We start from the raw sequence: 20,444 nt of genomic DNA on the forward strand, positions 1-20,444 counted from the left end.
AGTACAAGGGCCACACAACCACAGAATAGAACTTACTCATCAATAAAACCAAATAGGAAAGAGCTAGTATCACATTCATCTTCTCCCAAACCAGTGGATGCTAGCAACCCAGAAAAAATATACTGATCTCATGACTTTTTTATGGGCCAAGGATACCAAAGAGCACAAATCCAAATAGTGACATCTTTCCAAATGCTATTAAAGGACTCCAAGGCTGTTAAGACGCTTTGTCTAACTGAGCAATCCAAAGGAAAATCTATGCAAGCGCTGACTGTCTGGAACAGTGAATGCTACTATAGCTACAAAGAAGAATACAAATATTTTAATCTGCACAGCTGAGCTGTCAGGGTCTTGTACTATAATCATCATTAAAGAAAACTAGCAACCTTAGGCAACAAGCATCTAATGAGATAGTGGCCAATACAAAGACAAACAGTAGACTTGGCTACCGTCTACATGATAACAATGCTTAATTATATCTTACTGAAAAAAATGAAGTGCATCTCTCTTTATTCAATCACAATCCATGTTTTCAGTTCTGTAAGATCTTTTAGTTTAAGTTCCCATGGAAATTACTTGACTTTGACACAACTCCAAACTCCAGTGTGCCTGGAGCTGCCCACTTCTGTCTCTATTTTACCACAGGCAGCACAGGAGGCACTAGAAACATAATAAGCACAGCTTTAAATGAGCTTCCACTTCAGACAAAGACTTTATAACACTCAAATAAATTTTTGATAGCTACAAGAAGCCCCACTCTGTCTTCCTCTTGGCAGTTCTCTATGATAAGATTCTTCTTTGGATGAATTGTCAACTTCTGCCAAACTGCAATGAAGCCCAGAAAGGGGACTTACAGAAAATATGTTAAAAAGCTAATCCATAAATTACAATTACAACGTAGGTGATGGGTTAAGTAAAGCGGATGTCTCCTGATTAAAAAAAAAAAAAAAAAAAAAAAAAAGCCACAATATTCATGAGACACAGAAATCTCCTGTTAATCCTATTTATATATAAGCAACTGAAAAAGCTAAGCTCCTGATGGATCCTCAGCTGTGAAGCATTGCTAGCCTCAAGGTGCCTGTACATATATACACTACTCAGATGCCTTTATGTATAACAAAGAAAAAACCATCCTGCCTAGAAAACATTGTTAAGTAGAATAGTGCAATTCAAATGCAATGCAGCAGCATCATTCAAACAGACTGTCCTAATACTCAGTGCTTTCTTCAGCAGAATGTGAATGAAGGTCTGATGATGTACTACCAGCACCCTGAATGAAGGATTCAAACATACCAAATGTTACTGCGATCATTCAGAAGAAGCCTGGATGGTGGTAAAGCATAGTATACATCATATCAAGCAATCCTCAGGGCTTGCCTTTTTAAAAGATATCATGCCCTGGACAGACCTCTCTTCAAATGAAATCATTGATGGCAGCTAAACAACAGCAAACATAATTTGCTACCACTAATTCAATTTTTTTCCAACTACTTACTGCAAAGCTTTAAACATGGTACATTTTTACTCTACTCACACTTCATCCTTGCAAAGAATTCTACAGAAGAAGTCTTTATGAATATAATTTTCATCTGTCCCTTTGGATAATATCAAACTCAAGTCTGTAACATTCCTAATTTATTTCACTGCTGAAGCCTAGTGCCCCTGCTTTCCACCTGACTGGACTTCTTTCCTCCCCTTACAAAGATCTGTGCCATTTACTGGCCTCAAATTCTTTCACCAATACATATGAATACATTTTCAAGGGGGCTGAAAATATTTCACATAGTTAAATTTGAACTAGACAATAAGAAGTATGTGTTTTTTCTATCATATGCTGGTCCTTATGACAAGCTGGATGGGACGACATTAAGCATGTCTTCCAGGAACAAGCCTTAGTTTCCTTACTCCAGGACAAGTTTTTTGTTCTCCTACCCAAGCCAAATCCCTCACCAAACTGCAAGCAAGTTTGCACGTATCTCCAAAAGGCTGATCAGCCTGGGGTTTGGAAATTCTAGCAGCATCAGATTAATGGAATTTGCTCCCTCTCATCTTCCCATACTTTCTCAATGCACTCTACTTGACTTTATGAGGCTGAACTCACAGTATCTTTTCCTTAATTGATTCCAGATGTTCTCTGTAACAATTTGTGGCATGAAAACACTAAGGAGCTGACTAACCAAATGTCCTCATCCTCTGTATTTTCTGCCATGAGAGCTTACCACCTCTTTTTTAATGGAAGAAGATGAAATGTAAATTTCATTCTACCATGACTACTTCTATCTTAAATACAACATCCTTCCTGAATCTCAGAGGTGTATCATCTCTCTACAGTTCTATCATCTCTCTACAATTCTATTTTTTCTTAATCACTGCATTCCTAAACCAAGATGAGAGACTACATCTCATTTATCTCAGTCTCCAGCATATCTGCTAACTGAAATGTCTGTTTCACCAAGACTTTTAAGTTTTTAAATGGTGAATGGTTACACTGGTATAGGAAGCATACTTTGAATTCTTTACTTGCTTGCTGACCTTGGGATAGGTGGCAGTTTGGTACTTGATGGTCACAGTCAGCCTGCCTCTTCTGGCAAGGCATGAGCAAATCCACTGTGCTATCAAAGGCTGTGAGATACCTAAGGGTTTCAGCCTGGATGTACTCACTAGACAACCACCCCAAACCTCCTCGAGTTTTTTGCTCACAGATGGAAAATCTTTTAGAAACCCATTCTTAAGTTTTTCCCATTGTTCAACAGGCACTTTTAAACAATTCGTTTGGCAGAAGTGTAACTCCAGTGAAAAAAATCATGTCTTTTTTATCTCTTACTGTGCCTATAGTCCCCTCACCGGTGAATTTCAAAATGCCTCTTTCAAACCCCCATTTTGCTGTTGGTTTTTATCTGCAATCCTTAGTAGGTTCTCACATTTGAGCATTAACAATTCTCACCTGGTTTCTGTGATCATTCTTTTGTTTCCCCTATTCTCTGTTTCCCATTTTAACAATGTTCCTCATTTTTATTTTTATTTTTTTAAATAGCTCTGCTGTCCAGAGACTCTTACACTTTTTGACAACCAAACAGCAAAGCCATAGCCAGCAAATCTGCCTCCACAACTAAGAGAGAAAAGAATCGTTCCCAAGACTCTCAATTACCTACAGAAGGGCCTAATAAGTCCTCACCGTTGATTGAAGTAAGAAACGATAAGCTCCTCGTAGAGGATCTCAGATCACTACCAATTGCTGCTGTCTGCTACCTTTCTGTTAGATTAGCCTCTGTTATCTGGGCTAACATGCAAGTACAGCAATATTCAATTTTCACAGCACACTTCTACAGCAGATAAAAAAGTTTTGGCAATAAAGTCTGTTTAAAAAAAAAACAAACATAATTCAAACAACTAAGTTGACAGAAACATTGTGGATAACGTTATACCAAGAGCGAAATGAATTTGCTAATATTCTGCATTTCTCCTTGAGGATATTACCTCTTCGGGACTTGAGCTTTAGCAAAATAGAACTTGGGTCATTAAGCCCTCCTTATCTTTTAGTTATACAGACAACCCTTTTCACAATATAGGAGTCTTACATATCCTGTAGATTCTGATGGAAAAGTTTCAAATCTGAAGCATCTACAATTTTACAAGTAATTTTATTTCTTCTGGAAGAGTTATTTTGGTTGTTACTAGTTTCCTTGCCAGTTTTGTATAAAGGCAGTTTACTGTCTCTACTAACTGCATGCAGGCAAACTAAGCTTTAAAATAAACAATCTAAACAAGTCTGCTTATGCAATTTAAAATCCTACTGGAAACTGAGAGTTATGCTTTTACACGTCAGCAAGACAAGATGAACCCAGTGGTATGTAAGCAAAAAAAGAAAAGTACTAGCTAACGTTTTAAAAACACCCTTTATTCTTGTCTGAACTTCATAGGTGTTACAACATTCTGGGTTTCTGAGAATTCAGTCATCATCCTTACCCCCCACTGTCTGACTTAACTAGATATTATTTCAGTCCTGTGAGTCTGTATTTCATTTTTAAGTGTGCTCTAACAAAGACAACAAGAGAATTTTGTATACAAAAATCTGTAAATTTAAGGGACAAATGCAGAGATAATTTCAGCAGCTCAGAGCACATTGTTCTCTATCTGAATAACTATGATTGTTCATGCATGAATAGCCACAATTTTAGTTTATTTGAGAAACACGGTGATGGGTGTCATGCATTAAAGATTAGAATCTGACCTTATAGGACCTCTCCCACCATCAGTCGTGTGCTAAGAATTTCATTTTTCTTTTAAAATATAAGAGAACAACAATCACTTTCTCTGTCTTTATTATGAGAAGCAAATCAGTGATACGGGGAAAATTTTTTCTCATACTGTGGAGATTAGTTATGTCTAAAAAAAAAATAAAAATCAAACTCATTCTCTGAGGAGAATGATTATCTCACAGACACAATGGCAGAGAAGAATATTAAAAGTTTTCCCCAGAGTCACACATATTTGTCAATCTTTATTCCTCTCCATATTTAACTTAATTGCCACAAATGGTGCTTATAACCCCTCCTTTCATTACCAAGAACAGTCCAAGAAGGAACAGATGGCAACCCTACAGACTCTCTTGTCTTTCTTAATTTTCAGAATGCTGTCCTGCACATATGTATGTAAACTCAGACTCCCGCAGGCTACAGACTCTTGGTTAATACGTATTTCAGAAACTGTGAGTGTTCCATATTGCTATGCTTACCTGTTTTGCATCAATTTTGACCTAAGCTATATATCTATTGAAAACCTTACCACTTCTGATCAGAATTGCCAGACAGAAACTACAGTATTGATTGGAATGACTCCTTTTCACAAGAATCCGGAATCAAGATTATTCTACATTACACCACAATCAATCAGCAGAGGTCTTGTCAAAGACAAGTAAAATCACTACATTCAATTAGAAACAGGTATGCTGTAGTGCTGCTGCTCTATTCAATTAAAAAAAAAAGTACTGCAATGTGAGCCACAATTCATCAGTACATTAACAATACTGGATTACACCCCACCACTATTTTAAAAAAATGGGCAGGAAAAGTTATTTCAGTCTGTACCTAGCAATCATGAAAGTGATCATAGAAAGAATACGTTATTTGTACTTTGTACTTTCTACCTATCTATAACAGATTCTAGCATCTATTATCATCAAATACTTTTTGTTTGTTTGTTTGTTTTTAAGGTATCATCTAAGCAGCCTACAATAGTAAGGCTGCATCATTCAATACACTGTGCCTACACAACACAGCAGACAACATCGTGCCCTACAGAGCATGGCAGACAAACTCCAGCAGAGGGGACAAGCAATCTCAGTCTCCAAGTGTTAATGAAATTTTATGTGCACAACTGCTTTACCTCAGAGACTTGCATATTTGACTGCCACCATTTCAACAACTCACATTTTCCTTTGGCAATAAAATGTTATGGTAAATGCACAAAAAATCCATTTCCTCTTGTGCGCAAATTCCTCCACTTCCTGCAGAAAACAACCCAGGTACTGACAATACGCAGATTTTGCTCCAAACATTTTTTGATAGGATCCTTTGACAGTTTCCAGGCTCCACTACCAAAGGCTCAACTGACAGTTTTAGAGGACCTCCATTAGCTGCATGGTCTCATGTGGCTTGACACTGACCTTCCTCCTCTTAGCATACCAGAACCTGAATCAAATCTTAGCTATTCTGAATCAAGCAAAAACACATGCACAAAAGCAAACCCAAGACCAGCATTCCAAAAAACTACGAAACATAAGGGCCAAACTTACTTAAGGACACAACTCTCTTTTACAAGAACTTCATTTTCCTCAGTTATGTTCAGGCACACATTTGATATCAAATAGCAAAAAAAAGAAACACTCTCCATCCACTTTTCTTTAGAGGGTGGGAGTGAGATGAGGTGCTTTTTGTTAGTTATAGTGCAGTGCACCAGACTTACGGCATCACTTTGAGGCTGTGAGATCACAACAGGCTGCCCTGAATCACAGGTCTCCCGTATGTTAACATGCAGAGGAATGTCTCCTGTATTAAAGATACCAAACACGTGTAAGTGAAGACCTGAGATATCTTCAGTGTTTCATCAAAATAGCCTTAAAAGTGACTTGAAAACAAACTCCAGTTTTCTCAAAGGGCTCTGAATTAGTTATTATCAAAACATCAGCATTTCAAATGAAAATTAGCTGCAGAACACTTACTACATATCAATAGTGTTTAATGTCAAATATATTCTGGCTTTTTCATTCTCTGAATATGACAGACTACCCTTTGTAATAAATGACAACAGGTTTTCTGTTTTTTTTTCCTCTTGATTACACAGAAGAACACAAACTGAGATACAAACTATTTTGAGTACATGAAGTTTGCTTGAGCATTAGGGCAAATACTCATGCAACTCCTTGTTTAGCCTATCTCCTCATTGTATATTCCTTTCAAAGCTTTTTAAAGATCTTAATAGCCGTTCAAGGGCTCTGAAAGATACTGTCTGAAATACAGTTTTTCAGCAATAAAGAAAACTTGAAGCTCCCATGTTTAGTTTATTACTACAGAAATAATTAAGAGCTGAATTGAAAACCAACTTTTAAAATGGAAGATACAGCTGTATTTTACATCACAGGTTGATGTAGACAGAATACACAATGCTTCATCCAATTTTGACTCATCTCAGTGGCTGCAATTTTAATCCATACATTTTTAGCAACATTTAATTAGCCTAAACCAAGCCAGTGCAGATTAATGAAGTATAGCATAGTTAGAAGAAGAAAATGTTTAGATAAATGGTATAAAAACTGTCAGGATTTGGAAATTACAAAGCTTGTTAAAGGAAAAAAAAAAAAATAAAAATCAAAAGCACATAGGAAATGAAATAAATAGCAGACAAAAGCTGTGCCTCCATGATTACGGAGCAGAATGCTTAAAGAAATTCAGTTGGTTTTTTTTGTTTGTTTGTTTGTTTTTAATTATTATGACCATCACTTGCTTTAAATTTAATTGTTGCTTATTTTATTTTCGGTTGTGAATGACTCTTTTTAGGTATAATAAGTAAATAAATAAATGACGAGTCTTAAAATTTTCTTTAACCCTCGATATAACAGAATAAGAGTAACTTATTATAACCCAGAACTTAACTCTTACAATTATTCTGTGTAAAGCCTAATCTTCACTTGTTTTTCCCAACAACGTTCTTTGTCAATTTAATAACAAACTCAAAATTACAAAGCAGAACTATCCTGCTACCAAGTGGCAGCTTTTCTCTTATCTTCCCAATAGTTTTAAAGATCTGATGGCTCAACAGAAGCACAAGGTCTTGCATGGACAAAAGTGCATGTCAGAAAAGACAAAGCAACAGGCAAATCCAATTTAAAAATGTCAAAAATGTCTTAATTATTTCAGACTGTAAAGAAAGCCTAAAGGCTTGGAAATGTTTATTTTATTGTAGGAAATAAAATAAATAAATACATCTCAGAGTCACTGCTGGCTCTATTAGCAGACAGTTGAATAAGTTTGGAAGTGCAAAAGTCAGCACAGAAGTATGTAAATCAATGACGTATCTTTCTGGTCATAATTCTGGTCACTCAACTGTAATAGAAGAAAAAAAATCAAAATAGGGGGATTTCAGAGAAAGGGAGAGAAAGAATCAGCAATGCAAAGTCTTTCTTATGGACTTAAGCACTCTTTCCTACAGGGAAGAATTAAAAGATGAGGGAAAACCTATATGAAATAACAAATGAAACTCAGAAGGTGTACTGGTGACTCAAACGTCTTCTGTCACAAACAAGAATAAGAGAGGTTTTAACAATATTAAAGGCTGCATATTCCGAGAAAATAACTGAAAAATACTTCCGTGTTCTGCACATCGTTATATTGCAGAACTTGCTGGATACTATCAGGGAAACACAGATCGACTCATCAGGATTCACAAGAAAACCAGGTCTTTAGCTGAACAAACCGAATAGCAAGATATAAACAAAATAAATTTTAATAGATAGATATAGATAAAATCTCTCAAAGCTTTTGGGTGCAATTCAATAGCATTAGGATAAAACTACCATTTGGGACAGATTAACATATAAGCCGTAAGCAGAAATGTTTATAATACCATATGGTATTATTGTGCAGTGGTCACCCTTGAAGTACAAGCATACTAAACAGATCAAGTACTGTGATTCTAAATTTAGCCCTTGGGGCACTTTTCTTAATCTTAAAATTGCCATCAAAAGGATTGACTAGGGTAAACTTCACTCTGTTTTTCTTCATACACTGCATCTATCCCCTAACAAACTTCCCAGTGTACCAGACCTTTCCTTATTAAATACTATTACAATCAGTTCTGTCCTCTTAGGAAATACCAGACAATGTTAACAGGACCAATGTTAGGACATATCATTCGTGCCTGTGTATCTAAACACAGATTTGATTCAACTCCATACGGAACATTTGCATCTATCCACATCACCCAGGGCTACAGAAATCCCCTTGGGCTCTGATCACAACTCATTATACATTCAGAAAACTAAAAGATAGCCCAAATGTATGTCTTTAATTATGTGCTGCCGTGCTATTTTGTGTCAGACCTTGAAGTTTTTGTGTTGATCTTTCTAAGTGAGCTTCCTGGTTCTTTTAATGAATTAGCTATGGAAAATCATTGAGATAATTACAGTAATACATGAAAACACATCATTAACACATGCAATTATCCCATTTACCAACTTAATTATGCTGTGTTATATTCTATTTTTTTTTTTTTAACTAATGATACAGGTTGCGAATATGCCTTTTTAAAACAGCAACGTGTATCTTATAGATGAATGTATATTTTAAACCTATGCCAGATTATTTAATCATGAACAATTTCTGTTTCAAAGAAATGTATTTTTTCCTTTACAACAACATTTTGCAAGTCAGCATATTCTTTTAATTTCTACACTTGAATATAATCATTACAGTCTGCTTGTTTCCGTGTGAGAGTCATGAGAGAGATATCTTCACATGGACATAAAAAATAACTGCTCCAATGAACTGCATTTCAAACTGGCATATTTATTTCACACATATAACAACGTATTTCATTTAAATGAAATAAATCTGCTTTTATAGGCCCTGACATAGTCCTTAGGTTTATATTCTACAGGGCCACACAGAAGTCTTGACTGTCTGTAAATACTGGTATGTGATACATAATATATTGAATTTCAGGTAATATAGAACATCAGAAAAAGAAAAAAAAATAATAAAAAAAAAATCAGCGTTCTGCATAGTTTATAATTCAAGAGATTTAAGATGCAATTCAAGAATTTGCATCACCAGTCCATATTCAGCTAGCAAGAATGATCCTGAGCATGAATCTGAACGTACAACGAAAATGACATTTGACACCTTTAACTTTAATTATATTGTATTTAAACAATGTCTGAATATACAATAATTTACAATTGTACAGATTTATACTCAGATAAAGCCTTCCTCATTCATGTTATTAATGAGCTATTTCTATATCCTTACCTAGAACATCCAATCCAAGAGTTTTTGCTAGATCTCTCACACCATCTGCTCCAAAAATATGCGTCTCATGTTTACATTTGGGACACTGGAAAACACTCATGTTCTGAACTAGTCCTAAAACCTGTTAAATGAGAAAGGAAGAATGTTGACACCTGGGATTCAAGCTTCAGTTCTTGTTCATCTTTGACAACTAAGAAGAAATTATCAACACAGAATCTAGAAACCATCATCAGTTACTCAGTTTTACTTTCATTTCTAAATTATTTCTACCTTATTATTTTTTTTCCATAATTATACATCTAAAGGATTAACTAACTTACACTTTACAGAAGGACATCTTGCACCGATCTAACTTTCCAACAGATCTCCTTCTCAGACAAGATGTGTCACAGTTCTGACCCTTGAATACCACTTCCCAGCTTTGTAATTTGCAGTTTGGAGATATAAATTAAAATAAAAATAAAAGAGCAACATTACAAGAAACAACAATCAAACGTGATTTTCATGTAATTCCTAACTTTTCCTGAAGGGAAATGTTTTCAAGAAAAAAGAACCAGATTCGCTATTCTTCTGTAAAGGGGGAACAAATTTTAAAGACCAAGTAACAAAAATAATTATGTGAAAGGAAGTGACAAAAACTACTTTTGTCTTCATGTCAGACGTTCATCTAAATCCTTGCAAAACATCTCCTGCAAATTTGCCAAATCAGGCACAAAAATACCTTCTTTCACAACGTAAAATAACGCTCATGATAAAATTGATCTCATTTCATTCCCCTAATCAAAGGATGATAATCTGTTTTGTTTTCTATACCACTGTTAACATGTTTCATGTTACTCTCTAAATCTTCCTTCACTCGTGTAAAATTTTCAGAGTTTTTAAGGCAAGGATCATTTTAAGAAACAGACAGCATATGTGTTTATATATAGATAGATAAATACAAACATATATTCACGCCATCATCTGCAGCACATGAAAAAAGAGATCTCGACATTTATACTCTAAATGAATTCGTCCACCTTCAGATAATTTGTGTCTTTAACTTTTTATTCTCCTCAATACAGCTGTACAGTTTCATAATCAAAGTCATTTAGCCTACTGAGAATAGCTTAGAAATATTACAGCTGTTTGGTAAATTCTTTGATCATCTAGTATCTAAAGAAGTCTTTCTGCCCTATTTAATGCAAATACTGAGCTACAGCTGTATTCCCAAAGCTAGGTTGGCTTGAGAGGTCTTATTCACTGTCCTTTCTTTAAATGAAAACAAACAAACAAAAAATCTTGCTAAAAGCATGTGACATTTCAGCACTGCAATATTGCTTCTACTATCTCAGCCTTATTCCCCTCAAACACCGAATAGTGCATATTTACTACAGTATAAATTTTTCTTTTTGCATACAAATAGATTTTGTAATATTAGTTGCCAATTACAAACACTAAATTTAATACAGAATCTGTGCAAATATACAAACTTTGATCACTGAGGTGTATTTTTAACACATATCTCTGCAGACACTTGGATAAATAAGAGATTTCACTATTACTCTCAGAGCCTTTAACTCTATAGAAAATGTATTAGGTTTTGCTAATAAAGTCAGTAATGACTCTTATTTCCCTGTTTAAATACTAGTTTTGGAAAAGCCTCCAAGTAGCTTTTACTTTCTGGACAAACTATTCCACAAGCATGGATGAATCTTGTTCTATCCCTCAATCAGCAATTCTGCCTGCATACTTCTCTGAAAGCTTGGCTCAGTGAAATGCACATGAAAACAGTAGACCTTGATGCTCTGCAGCGCAGGAGCTAGCCGACAATACCAAAGTTGTAGTTCTAATGCTTTTTAACTTCTTTGGACAAACTGTTTTATCTTGAACAGTGAAAAGGCAACCATCAAGAAATAACCAAAAAAGTAAGAAAGCGGCAAACTCTCATTACGAATTATCTGCGCACATATGGTTCCTGAATGCTTACAAATTCCTTTTGCTCAATTAACCTTTTGGTTACACAACATATGTTGCCCAAATCCAAATATACACTACCTTCTCCAGACAAGGAAAAAACTCCTGAGAAACCCACTTTGAATTCAATTCAGCAAAGGACAAACAACATTAACAATTGTGACTCAGATTCAATTTAGACTTAAAACTAAATGCAAAACATAGGCAGGACCTTCTTTAACACTGATGTAAATGAAACACCTATGTTGACGTATGTATAAAGTGAGAAAAGAAAAGTAGTGCAAGATGTAAAAACTCCAGTGCATTGCAATTCAGCATCTGGCATAACAGTGTTACTGCAGCTTATCATTTGATTAAGGTAGATGTAGTCATTCCATTCAGTCCACATAGATCTTAAAATCTTGCCTATCACACATCAAATCAAGCCAAGCCTACCACAGAATGCATGGATTTGTTGGAAGCCATTCTCTGCAAAGAACATTGAATGAATCTGACTTAGAAAGAAATCCGGACAATTTCTCATTAGAAGGAAAATTCAGGAAAGTACTAAATTGAATGTAATCTTATATTAAGAATAGTCATTCTGCATGATTTTAGTAAATCCAAACATATAATCAAAAAAGAACATCTCACATGCTGTTCTTCTGTCGTATGCTTTTTTTTTTTTTTCTTCTAGTAGTAAACAACAAATGCTACCATACTTTCATTTTGGTGCAAAGACACTTAAAGAGCCATTAATAATTTTTAATAATGTCCATTTATTTCTTTTGTCGTGCTATTTTGCAAACTAAAACAAATAAAAAAACGCAGCCTTTTAAAAGACCTAAAAATGCTACTGATGCTACTGAAGTCTCTTCCTTTCTTAACAAAAAGTAAAAGTAACCTTCACACAGATAAGCCAGAAAACAATTTTTAAAGTATCGTAAATAGCTTTTTTCTTTACTGTTTAAAATAATGAAGTGTTCCAGTTTGTATTTTCTCATCACATGCGTATTTCAAATGAAAAACGAGTCTTTGTGAACATGCACTAGAGTAGAACATTCTGTTACTTAGCAACTTGTAACACTGTCAAGACCTTAAATCAATGTAATCATACTTAAAGAAAAAAAACATTTGAGAAGTAACCTAGTTAGTTCCTTTTTAATAAATATGTTTTTGTTGTTTATTATCCGTCTACTTCAAATTCCTTTATTTGGTTCTTCAGTTTGTGAGCGGTAAGTTGCTGGAACAGGCTGCCCAGAAAGGTTGTGGATGGTCCAACCCCAGAGGTGTTCAAGACCAGGTCAGAGGGGCCCTGTGCAAGCTGGTCTAATTCTACAATCCTATCACTCAGTTTAAATGTAAAACATTAATTCTAATATTTACTCCATTTCAATTCACATGAATATTGGGGATAATTCTGAACTTTGCATTTCCCAAACAAGCAAGCTACCACATAAGCTCTAAGCCTAATTTAAAAAAAAAAAAAAAAAAAAAAAAAAAAAAAAAAAAAAGGTGAAAATGATGGACTTCTTCCTTCAGTGACAGTCATGGAGTCTTTCATATGGCAAAGTGACAATTATGTGTGTACCTAACTTCATCAAAACTTATACTTCCTTCTTAAATTGCAAATACATGATTTCCTCTCATTTAACAATTCTTGAGCTGAAGAGATCACATAATGAGGATTTAGAAAGACAGTATATTTGGAATGCAGAAATTACTTTATAAATTACTCTATTTAGCTGGTTAGCATTCTGATCCATTCCAGGTGGATTAAATAAATTGATTGAAAATAAATACTATTATTACTTGATGCTGAGAAATTCTTTTCCTTCTGCTGAAAAAAGCTTCTGGCACAGATAAAAGGCAGATTCTAATCCGTTTTTTAAAACAAGAATTTTTGACATTCAAGTGATCCACGTGGGTTGTTCATCTATCACAAATAATAGAGTTGTTTGTTTTATTTAATTTTGGAATTATTATTATTTTTAAAATCTACTGGTATTTTTAATGTAGATGCTTACAGGTACGTGGACTTTTCTAAACATTTCAGTTCCTTTGCGCGCATCCAACAAAGCCACATCTTGAGGAGTAGAGATGATTACAGCTCCTGAGAAAAGGAAGAACAAAATATCATTAGTTTAAATTATGATTCATAACTGCTAAATATTTTGAATGCTTAATAGTTGGTTTTTTGGTGGTTTTGTTGTTGTTGTTGTTGTTGTTGTTGGGGTGTTGTGTTTTTTTTGGTTGATTGGTTGTTTTTTCTTTTTTTGTTGTTTTTTTCAATTTAAGAAAGAAAATTATCCTGTTTCTTTATAATGCAGTGACCAAAGCTGTATGAGATATGATGCAGAGCAATAAAAATAAGACATTTTATCCCCATATTTTTCTATGTAGAAACCACTTCTGTTTTCTAAATGAGAAAACTGATCTGGTTGCCATATGACCATGAACAGATGATAGAATGGACACGAGTAGCTTTTCAGAGCCACAACACCATACATGCATGGGACTTTACAGTGGGAGCCCTAGGATCTTGAGACCCCTCCTAGATCTCAAAGCACTGCGATAGGAAACCCTGTCTCCTGGATGGCCCCATGCAATCCATGTGCTGACTGATGGCATCTCTTCTGCGTGACAGCCAGCCATTTCCAAACACTGCCTGACAGCACATGTGAATGTTTTTGACCAGTGTGCTTAACCTCTAGTTTACAAAAGGAAAATACAATCTGGTGTTTCAGGCCTATCTCTGCCTTATGTAATAGTAGACTTAAGTCCAAAAACTGAACAGCGTATGTAACACATTAAGCAAACAATTTCCTATTGTTCTCTAAAACTCTGGAATGCAAATAATTTTCTGTTTTTCCTAAGCTGACCTGCTTCCAGTGACACAGCAAAGAATAACTTGGAATCCTTTCAGCTACATCCACACTTAAGCTGGTCCTTTCAATGAAGCATACTATTACATTTCACCACCAAGACTGAAACACAGAGTTCCACAAAATGAATGCAACCTAACTTAAATGTAGTCTACAAACTAGTAGCTTAGACTCACTGACCTTGAGTCTCTTAAATGGTATTTTTTTTTGTTAAAAAATAATTGTAAAATGAAGATCTTTCAATACTTAGACTAAAAGCTTATCTTAGCTGTCTTCTCAAACGAAACCAGGAAACTAGAATTTTCTGCTGAATGTGTATACATGCAGGTTAGCTGTCCCACACAACAGGCTCTCGTCTACCTTTTTGTAGACAAAAATGTTCAGCATTCCATGCAGCAGTCAACAAAACTTAATTCCCCATTTTCTAGTCCAATATTTTTTAACAACTCAAATGATTGGATGAAGTACAGAGGTTATGAACAATGAAAACATCCACTATAACCACAGGCAGTTTATATGAAAGGTGTTCTTTATTAACAAATTCTCTTGCTGGAGCACCTCACCCAAAGGGGGAAACTAACAAGATGAAATGATCCACTGGCATTTCACAGACTTCAGGCTGTCATGAATACCAACACACTGTACAAAAAAGAACTGACTTCAGAGACACGTGAGTTAAAACTAGGATTGTAGACAGCCTGCATGTTTTTCCATAGAATGAAAGTCTACGCGTCCAAGAATCTGCTTGTGCTGACACTGCATAAGTCCCTCTTCTATTTTCCTTTACACTCTGAAATGGATTATGGATATATATATATATATATATATTTAAAAAACAACAACAACTAAATAACCTTTTACATTTTTTTAAGTTTACCTTTGTTTGTAAGTTTACTCCAGTTTGTGAGAATAAACAAACCTGAAATCATCTCCTGTTGACACAGAGGACAGAACATCTTTGAAAAGGAAGCAACATCACAGTGCTTCCTTTAAAAACCCCTTAGGTAACTGTAACAGCAGCAGTAGAAAGCTACACTGAGACTGCCTGCACAGTGGCTTAAGAAAGCAGAGAACAGCATTCACTAATCAGACTGGTAATGTTACTCAAGAATCTGACACTTTCATAAGCAGTTTAAAGAAGGTTATTTTAAATTACTGTAATTTCATTAAGATTTGTCCTCTGATTCTAAAGCACTTTCCTGAGGCTCCAACTACTTAACAGAATCATCACTAAGTGATTTACTTCACAATAACATAGAAGATAAAGGACATCTCCCAATTTAAATTTCATGAAATGAACTGGAAATTAAAGGTGGTCTCAAGGAAGTGCTACTCACCAATTTTAATCATAACAAAATTAACTTTCACAGTAAGTTACTGATTTCATTTACTTCTTTTTTATTAGAGGTAATCCTGACTCAGTTTTGAACATGCTAATTCGGGGAAGTGGAAGTACACTCAGTTCTTCAGTAGCTTCTACCTTAGACTCCATTCATATGCAATTTAGTAAGCATTAAATTCTTAAAATAAGCTGTAAACATTATACAAGTTTTAAAAGTGTATATTACAGCCACCAGAGATTTACTGACTTGCAGAATTTGATGAGCCTTTTGAACTCACCTGTTTGGTGAGTGATTACTTCCTTGCAATCAACTGAAACTCAGTCAAAAAAACCCTACAGGACTGGAAGGGACTTCAAAGGTCTCCACTCCTAGTATTGATATCTAAATCCATGGAAAACCCATCGAAAACTCATAAAGAGTAACTGCTGATTAGGGAGAAGATCTAGAAACTTCGTGCTCAGAAATCTATGTTTCACATACAGACTGAAACAGCACAACCAGCTTATACTGACTTACACCAACATGCTTTAAAACATACTTTCTCTCTCTTTGGTGCAACTGCTAGCCCAGCAAACTCAACCTGAAGTACAAGAATTCAAGTACTTAGCAGCATTATTTCCTCTACCAGCAATAGAATACAGCAAGGAGGCTTTCCTTGGTGCTCCCCTTCACTGAATAAGTTTGCATGTTTAATTTGGAAAGCAAATCAAATGTTTCTGTTCTACATGTTTAATAGGAATATCAGACAGTAAAGAGTTATTTTGATCAATAAAATAATGAAATATGACTGAATTCACACACACAGTAGGTCTCTTGAAGCAATACGTGCAATGTTTACACAAGACTGACTGAATGAGGCAAATGAAGGCTGACAAATTGAACAGAGAGGTTGCAGAAACTATAATGTTATCACATTTCACATTAAAACATACTACAAATTCTATGTTAGCAGTTGCATGCAGAATAATTTCTATGCCTTGAGCATACTAAGGATATCTACATTAAACACATTTAGGTTTAACTGGTATATCTACTTATTCATGCATTTCATTTATTTTCCTAACTCCATCGTATTTCAGCTGGCAAAAAGCTGATGCACTTTGCATTAATAAAACCTATGCTAACTCTATTTTGAATACTTAGCATGCATAATAGAGAGACAGAATGAACAGTGGTCTGTAACACCAATGCTTGCCTTTTTCCTTAAACCCCAGGTGCTTAATCCCAGTAAAAGAAATGTGTGCTCATACATCACTGGTACTTGCCTTACTGGTGGACTGGTGCTTAGGAAATGAGAAATGCTGACAAAGCTTTAAAGTTCTGCATACAGAAAATATCACCTCTATTCAGCAATTCATGAAGATTTGCATTACACATCTTGGGTTACAAGGCATAAGGTAGTATCTCATCAATCCTTTGATATAGTCTATTTGAACCTAAGCAAACTACGTGGGCTTTCTTTCAAGAAAGCAGAAAAGAAATCTTACGATGAGAACGACTCTCATAACCAGGCTATGACTCCCCCCACCAGCATTAGATTATGTCTAGATGATATCACCCTGATTCTTATTAGCTTAGTAAAGAACATTAACCTGTGGAGTGAGAAGTAACAGACCAGAAAGACTGACAGAGTTCTGAGGGAAAAAGACAGAAAGTTACACTACATCTCTCTAACAATCACACCTGTTGATATGCAGGCACTGAACACACTTGCAGAGGCACATCCACATAGCTGCCCCACGGTCTGACCAGACCACAACACTCAATTATTTTTTGTAGCTTTTGCTACCTCTTCCACTGCATCAATTTTAAACTTCCAGGCAAGTCTTACAAGTTATAAATAGCCTAGTAAACCTGAATCATCTCTACTGCAGATCTTCACAGGCCCTCTTACCTTCCACTGAATTTCTTGTTATTTCATTGATAAAATATGCCTATAATTATAAGATACAGTTTGCACTTGAAGATGCAGAACAAGGTATTGAAAGAACAATGGCTTTAGTTTTTGCTAAGATTTCAGCAGGTAATGCTTAAAGTTGTACTAATACTGGAATGTGTCCAGAGACAGGCAATGAAACTGGTGAGGAGTCTTATGAGGAGCAGCTCAGGGAGCTGAGATTGTTAAGTCTGGAGAAGAGGAGGCACAGGGGAGACCTTATTGCCCTCTATAACTACCCAAAGGGAGGCTGTTGTGAGCTGGGAGTCAGCCTCTTCTCTCGTGTAACTGGTGATAGGACTAGAGGGAATGGCTCCAAGCTGTGCCAGGGGAGGTTCAGGCTGGACGTTAGGAAATACTACTTCTCTGAAAGAGTGGTCAGGCACTGGAATGGGCTGCCCAGGGAGCACCAACCATGGAGGTGTTCAAGGAACAGTTGGAGCAACACGGTTTAGTGAGAACTATTGGTGACAGGTAGATGATTGGACTGGATGAACTTGTAGGTTTTTTTGAACCTTGGTCATTCTGTGACTTGCCTTTAACGGATCCTTGAGATTCATAACACAGCTCAGAACTGTTCTGAAGCCTGGATCCCAGCTGCATCCCACTTCCAGCTTTTATTTGTCAACTACAATTTTTTGACAACAGAAACAAACTATTTCACTGTACAACCTACAGTTACATGAATACAATCATCAGTCTATAAATTCCCAATGTTGTGATTGAGGGTTCTTTATTATTCCATTCTAAATCTCTGGCTTTTTGCTTTTCTGTAGTTACTTAAAATATCAGAATATAGCATGAAAGAAAGGCTAAATCTTCAAGGTCACTTGAAAAAAAAAGTATAAAAGTGTGATACTAAAAATATTTGCCATTCAAAACAGATGAAGTAAAATTTACCATTATCAAAAACCCAGACGATTTTCACAAAGAATCTTCAAAAATTTACCATAGAGATGAACAATGCACTTTCTACATAAAAGAGGAAAGAAAGCTCAAAAACTGAGAAAAACATTGTGTATCATTGTTAGACTTAAAGGAAAGAAGATCAGATGCCTTGCAACTATGATTTGCATCAAAGTAAGAGATTTTGAAAAAGGGGCAAACAGACACTTGCACAAAGAGCAGTGACAGAATACAGATACACCTCCCATCAAAGCATACACTACATACAACTTGCATGGCTGCATTGGTTGGTGCTTTTTTTGATCATCTCTCTTCAGAAAAGAGAGGAAAATGGTGTCATACTTACTCAGATTGCATTTTCGGCTAATATGACTTTTTTTTCCTCACATCAGAATTCTTCTTCCTGCTAACACCACTGATATCTTTTTTTCTTTTAAGATCATTATCACTGTTTTCTTTTTAAAATTATTTGAAAATCCTTTTAAAATCCTTTTTTCTGCCTTTTTTTTTTTTTTTTTTTTTTTTGGATGTTTCTTTCTGAACAGTCTGTTTATTAACTGGAACTTCCTGTTCTTGTACATTATGATATGGTGAGGCAGGATCCAGTTCTGTCTGTATGGGGTTTACATGCCAAAGTTTTGGTGTCAAGGGATTTGCAGGGGTGCCTCTGTGAGCAGAGTCCAGCACTGCCTCATGTCAGATCAGAGCCAGCTCCAGCTGCTCCCAAGGAAACCTACATTGCCAGAGCTGAGCAATGAGCAACACTTGATTTGAGAAAGGGAATAACTACTGTGGGTGAAAAAACATGAGAAACAGCCCTGCAGCCACCAAGGCCAGTTCAAGAAGGAGAGTAGGAAGTGTTCCAGCCACAGGGCAGAAGTTCCTTCCTGTACAGGGGAGGCCCATGGAGGAGCAATTTGTCCACTTGCAACCCATGGGCACCATGTGGAGATTTCTATGTGCGGCCATAGAGGAGCCCGCAGCACCGCAGTAGATGGCCTGGAGGAAGTACAGCCCATGGAGAGCTCCTGCAGGAGCAGACCCAGACTAGAGCTGCACCCCATAGAAAGGAGTCTGCAGTGGAGCAGGAGGACCAGAGGAGCTGCTGCCCACAGGGAGCTGTGCTGCAGCAGTCCACTCCTGAAGAATGGGCCTCATGGTACAGAGCCATGCTGGAGCAGAGCTTGAAAAACTGCAGCCTGTGGGAATCCTCTGTAGGATCAGTTCAGGGACATCATCCCATAGGAGGCACCGCATGCTGAAGCAGGGGCAGAGAGACCATGAAGGAACAGCAAAGATGAAGCATCGTGGACTAATCACAGCCCCCTACTCCCCTTTTACCCTGTATCACTAGGGGGAAGGAGGTGGGAGCGGATGGATTATAGAGGAAAGTGATTTTAGTATGCCTTTTGTTTCTCGGTGTTCTAGTCTCCTAGTAATAAGAAATAATTATATCTATATCTCAACGTTGAATTTGTTTTGCCTATGACAGTAATTGGTGAGCAACCTCACCATACTCTCCAGCCTTGCACTTTTTTCCATAGTATTTTCTCCTTCTGTTCCTTTGAGGGTGGGGAGAGTGGGTGCACTGTAGTGACTTCAATTGGCTGTCATTGTGAAACTACCACAGTGGTATGCACTGCTATAACACAGCTGTCTACAAGACTGCACCCCAGGGCTGTGTGGCACTGCAATATATATGAATAGTTTGGTTCAGCAGTTTGGCACATAATGGTTAATAATGTCTTCAGAATTAATGAAAACAATTGGCATTTAAGTTGGTAATACACCTCTACACATTCCTTCCTCAATTTACACTTTTGAACAGAAGAATATTGCTATGACTTTTAAAGTTCAATTAATAGAAATCTCTTTGTTGTTTTTTGTTTTTTTAAACCAAACAGTCAAAAAATCC

General features: G+C 36.2%; 1 protein-coding gene across 1 annotated transcript in view; it reads right to left on the minus strand.

The window, feature by feature from the left end:
- Window positions 1–20,444, minus strand: part of NUBPL (NUBP iron-sulfur cluster assembly factor, mitochondrial) — a 76,731-nt gene that overhangs the window by 6,059 nt on the left and 50,228 nt on the right. Inside the window, exons 8-10 of the mRNA XM_072337010.1 lie at window positions 13,487–13,572; window positions 9,525–9,645; window positions 5,965–6,047 (exon numbers count right to left, since the gene is read on the minus strand). Coding sequence (XP_072193111.1) covers window positions 5,965–6,047; window positions 9,525–9,645; window positions 13,487–13,572 — 290 coding nt within the window. The remainder of the gene's footprint in view (window positions 1–5,964; window positions 6,048–9,524; window positions 9,646–13,486; window positions 13,573–20,444) is intronic.

This window comes from Excalfactoria chinensis, chromosome 5, assembly GCF_039878825.1.
Source record: "Excalfactoria chinensis isolate bCotChi1 chromosome 5, bCotChi1.hap2, whole genome shotgun sequence".
NCBI classification, from domain to species: Eukaryota; Metazoa; Chordata; class Aves; order Galliformes; family Phasianidae; genus Excalfactoria; species Excalfactoria chinensis.